Below are 5,072 nucleotides of genomic sequence, written 5' to 3'. Positions count from 1 at the left end.
TAATTGAAAAAAATTCTTAGTATTTTTCTAAGTGCAAGTGAACGTGAATTCTCATGTTGAAATTAATGACTAGATTTATTTTGTAGTTAATAAAATGTGATCAAAATCTAAAAATAAATTCGGTAGCCAATAAAATTTAAAGCTCAAAATTTTGAATGGAGGTTATTAATTTTGTAAAAATCACACTTTCTTTCTTGGTACGCAAGTGTCAGTGGTGAAAGTAAAGAGGTGTTCGAAAGTGATTCTATTTTAAGATGTTTTTTTAAAATATTTTTATTTTTAAAAAAATTAAATTAGTGTATTTTTTAATAATTTTAAAAAACTATTTTAAAAAACGTTCGGAAAGCTATAAAAAAGAAAGAAAGTGAAAGCATGCTCCCGTCCAGACAATCGCGGCTATACAACTATCCAAATCTTGGCCATTTGTGTGAGACAAACAAACAGCTTGAATTTGGCCAGCCAACTTAGTAATCAACAGATGCTTTACATTTCACTAATTATGATTTTGCAATTAGAGAAGAAGATAAAGAGCATATAGATAAAAGTTAAAAAAAAAAAAAAAAAAAAAAAAACAAGAAGCTATGATTATTCTCTCCATTACAGGAGGAGCTCTTTTCTCCATGGATTCCAAGACCTTCCCCTTTCCTTCTTACAGTAGAGATATGGACTTCCAATTACGACCTAATCATTTCCCGCACAGCTTATGCGACAAATTATACAATTTAGGCGTCACCTTTCACCCCATAAGCCCATGTCTGAGACTACTCTCTTTCTTTTGCTTCCTTTCCTTGGTTCCCTTTTTTTTACCATTCTAGTCCCCATCACATCTCTGTTTCTTTTCCCTCGTATTCTTCATGGACTGATTCTTGTCCAGTTTTTCACCTTTAGCACATTGGAGACCCAAATAAGCATTAAAACTACATAGATATTCCACTTCCATTTTACAAAATCCTTGGAGCTTATAGCTTAACTCACTCTTCTCTCTAGAGATACCACCCACTATCTTGACTGCTTCCTTATTTTCAGTTTTTGTTCCTGCTTGTTTCCTAATTCCATTGATCAGAACAGTACCAGTGAAGAGTTGGAGGTTGCTCGTCTGAGAAGAAATTGCAAGCCTCTTCACTGCTTAAGAAATTGTGCTCTTCCAACTTCACAAACTGAGTTTGATAAGTCTTGGAGAACTGAAAGGAATTCATTGTTGATGGTGAAGAAGATGAGGTGGAGCAGTTGAATTTGAGAGATGAGGATGGGGGTGGGGACATCATTAGCTGGCTTTGGAGAATCCCAGATGAAGAAATGGCAGGGTTAGGACTGTTGTCTTCATTCAAGATTGCACTCGAGTCACTATCCGATAACCCATCTTTGAAGTCTGGGAAAAGAGAGGCTCCTAGTCCATTATTAATACTGCTGCTGCTGTTGAAGTTCTCATAATTCAGCTCTTTAGCCTCTGCTGATGCAGTAAGAGAATCAAGGAGTGGTGGCGTGTCTTCTTCAGTGACTTTGTCTTCTGATTCAGCCAAAATTATCTCTTCCTTGACAGAAACATTGCTCTCTGTGTTCTCCTCATTCAGCTTTGCTTTCAGTTCCCTTATCTGCAACATGAACAAAACATCACCAGGGTTAACCGAGAATTCTGCAATTTGTTGCTTCTTAAAAAATAACTGTGTGCACCTTTGGTTTTCAGAATTAATAAATATAAACTATTTCTTTCGAGATTAAACTCACAAAAACAACAAAAAGATTCAGCCCATTGTTGCTCAGGTTCAAACAAACAAATAAAGATGATGAAAATTAAAATATATACCTCTTTGAGTAGAGCTTCATTGTCCTGTTGGATGGCATCGAAATTGTGCTTAAGAGAATCATAATTGGCTTTAAGAACGCCATAATCTCTCTCCAGTTGCTTGGTTTTCCACCGGGCACGGCGATTTTGGAACCAAACAGCTACTTGTCTTGGTTGCAAGCCAAGTTCTTGGGCTAACTTAACTTTTCTCTCAGGTTCAAGTTTGTTTTCGACCTCAAAGTTTTTCTCCAAGGCCTTGACTTGATCTCCACTTAATCGCCTTTTCTTCTCGGTGACATGGCCTCCTGATTCTTCCACACAACCTTCTTCATCTAAGCCATTCAACATGGACTGGAATTCCCTGCTATAAACATGGGTGCTGTTTCTTGGGCTGTGTTCTTCTACAAAACAATCAAAGGAATACAAAGATAAAATTGGTGGATATGAATAATAACTTTATACTTGAGAGAACAAAGTTGAAAAAAGAGTGTTCTAAGCATGACGAGTCCTCAAAAGAAAACTAAGCTAGTTCATTTGGGTTCAAAGGTTACTGCAAAACTTTGATAGGTTAGTAGCTATTGTCATGAAAGAATGAAAAAGAAAGCTAATAAAAAGCATGACACATGGGCATGTCTGAATTTTTGGAAGGAAGATGATAATTAAGTTGATGGGGTTATATTTAAGAACCTGTAGTTGGACAGATGGACATCAAAGCACCAAGGGAATCTGAGCTGCCAAGTGATCTCTTCATGACTGATGATGATGATGATATGGTGGAACAAAAAGGAAAAAAGCTTTTTTCCTAAAAAACACAGATCTCTGTTTAAGATCAACGAAGTCAGTCCTCTTCTTCTTGTTGTTTTTTTTTTAGAGGTCTTTCTAGCTTTAAGATCTTTCTTTCTCTTTTGCTTAAGAACTCAAGAGATCAGTGAGTGAGTGAGGTGCACTTGAAAAGCACAAGATTTATTTATTTATCACTTGTAAGAACTTTCATGTATATAGCCAGACCAACTTGTACAGTCTAGCTGTATACAACAGTACCCCTCCACCCCTCTATTGTCTCTCCCATCTTTCTCCCTTTTCAACACTACAACTCCATCCTCCCCCTCTGTACCCATCCAAAGAAACAACAACAGAAGAAGAAAGAAAACCCAACAAGCAAAGCTAGCTAGACTAGCAGCCCAAAACAAGTGAAGTTATCGATCAAGAAACCTCTTGTCTTTCTTCCATTACAGAATTAACCAACCAAATTAACAAGCAAAATCCTAAAAAATGAATTCTCTAAACAATAGTCTAACTCTGTTCGTCAAGAAAGGGAGAGACAGAGAGAGAAACCAGGAGAGAGAAGGAAGAGAAAACCAGTTCAGAACCTAGCTAGCCTCTCACAAAATTTCTCTCTATAAATAAACCAACTCGGGTTAGGTACCCTTGCAGTTAATTTGGGCCAAATGAAATGAACCCAAATTCAGTCTAAATGAAATTCTTGGTCTACCGGCTACAGCCGGTTTTTGTCTTTTTAACAGTGTTACATCTTTTTTATTTGGGGAGGGAGTTAACGTTGGAGGTTGAAAGCGCTGTACGGCTTGGCTTGAGCTGATGATACCTGGTTTTGCGCCAGCGTGTTAACCGCATACTACGGCGTGGTCGGTGCGATTAATCGTCTATTTCAAAAACTTTGCTGGCTGGTTTAATTAAATTTTTTTTTTTCAACTTTATTGCTCGGAAATGTGGTTATAATTATTTTTCAAAGTATTTTTTATTTAAAAATATATTAAAATAATATTTTTTAATTTTTTTAAAATTATTTTTGATATGAACGCATCAAAATAATTTAAAAATATCAAAAAAATATTAATTTAAAACAAATAAAATAAATGTTTTTCAAATATAACTTTTATTTTCACATAAGGTGTTTCTATGGATCAAAGAAAAGGGATATATCTTTAGGTGAAACATAAACGAGTGTTTGTTTTGTGTTTTTGAGTTATGAAATATAACTTTTATTTTCACTCATAATTTAAGTTGTTTAAAAAAATTATAATAAAAACATTGAAGTTTACAGTATATTTGATTAAGAAATATTCCAAAGTTATTTTTGCAATGAAAGAGATAACATAAGTTAGAGAAAAATAAGTTGAAGGTTTAGTACTGTATTCTAAATGATATTGGGTAAAAATTGTTTTAAAAATAAAATTAATTTTTTATGTTTTTTTATTGTTTTGATGTGTTGATATTAAAAATAATTTTTTTAAAAAAATATATATTTTTAATATATTTTTTAAAAAAAATATTTTAAAAAAACTATAATTTTTAAATAAAATCTAAAATTAAGGGCTAAGCAGTAAAATTAAGGAAGATGAAATTGAAGCAGCCGCCATTGTTTTGGGATTGGAAACTCGCCTGAAAATTTTCCATTACAACTTTTCGAAGACCGCATGGGTTAAACTTTTCTGCTAGTTTTTCTTTTTTTCTTTTGTAATTTCTTAAAGGATCTTTTGCACAAAAGTTAACTAAAGGATTTATTAATTTTTTCTTGAAGAAAATGAAGTGTCAATCGATGTAAAATAATTAAAACCATAAAAACTTTATATTAAAATAACTTATAACACAAAAGGTGTCCATATATATAAAAGTGCCCTTTATTTCATGTTATGCATATGTTTATATAAGATTTATATGTGAGATTTATCAATTTTCTTGTTTTGTATAAATTATTTTATAATTTTTTTAAAATAAAAATTCTATCCTTGTTTTTTTGTAATATTATAAAAACCAACAATAATCCATTCATAATATATATTACTCAATTGTTTCAATAATTATCACCACCATTTTATCACAACCATTCCACAACCCCACCACTATTTTTTATTGTAATTGTCACCACCACATCCAATTATTGACCAACACCATCTATCAATACTATCACAATTACTATTATTTTTATCATTTTTATTTAGATAATATTTAAAATTATATTAAAATTTAATTATTTTTAATGTATTTTTTACTTAAAAACAATAAAACATATTAAAATAATAATTTTTTATTTTTAAAATTTATCTTTAATATCAGCACATCCAAACAATCCAAAAACATTAAAAATAAATTATTATTTTTTCCAAAACACTACTTAATCACCACTACCACCTCCATCTCTACTTGTAATTTCGTCCTGTTAAAACTACTACAACAATAATTATTGTCATTACCTTATCACTATAACACATATATAAATATCATTGTAATATAGTTGTATTTTTTCACATTATTACTTATTAAATATCAT

At 31.8% G+C, this 5,072-nt stretch overlaps 1 protein-coding gene across 2 annotated transcripts; it reads right to left on the bottom strand.

Annotated features, from left to right (window-relative positions):
- Positions 1–464: 464 nt before the first annotated feature.
- Positions 465–3,171, bottom strand: LOC7479180 (homeobox-leucine zipper protein ATHB-6). Of its 2 annotated transcripts, none has more exons than XM_002306255.4 (3): positions 2,471–3,171; positions 1,805–2,184; positions 465–1,592 (listed from the first exon to the last, which is right to left on the bottom strand). In XM_002306255.4, exons 1-3 carry the CDS (start codon positions 2,532–2,534, stop codon positions 1,047–1,049), a joined length of 990 nt encoding a protein of 329 aa, XP_002306291.2. In that variant the 5' UTR covers positions 2,535–3,171; the 3' UTR covers positions 465–1,046. The 2 variants fall into 2 exon arrangements, with proteins under 2 accessions (XP_002306291.2, XP_024457294.1); XM_024601526.2 differs by having other exon boundaries at positions 1,805–2,181.
- Positions 3,172–5,072: the final 1,901 nt, after the last annotated feature.

Source organism: Populus trichocarpa, chromosome 5, assembly GCF_000002775.5.
Source record: "Populus trichocarpa isolate Nisqually-1 chromosome 5, P.trichocarpa_v4.1, whole genome shotgun sequence".
NCBI classification, from domain to species: Eukaryota; Viridiplantae; Streptophyta; class Magnoliopsida; order Malpighiales; family Salicaceae; genus Populus; species Populus trichocarpa.
Note: the sequence above shows the minus strand (reverse complement) of the source record. Positions and strands in the feature narration are given on the sequence as shown.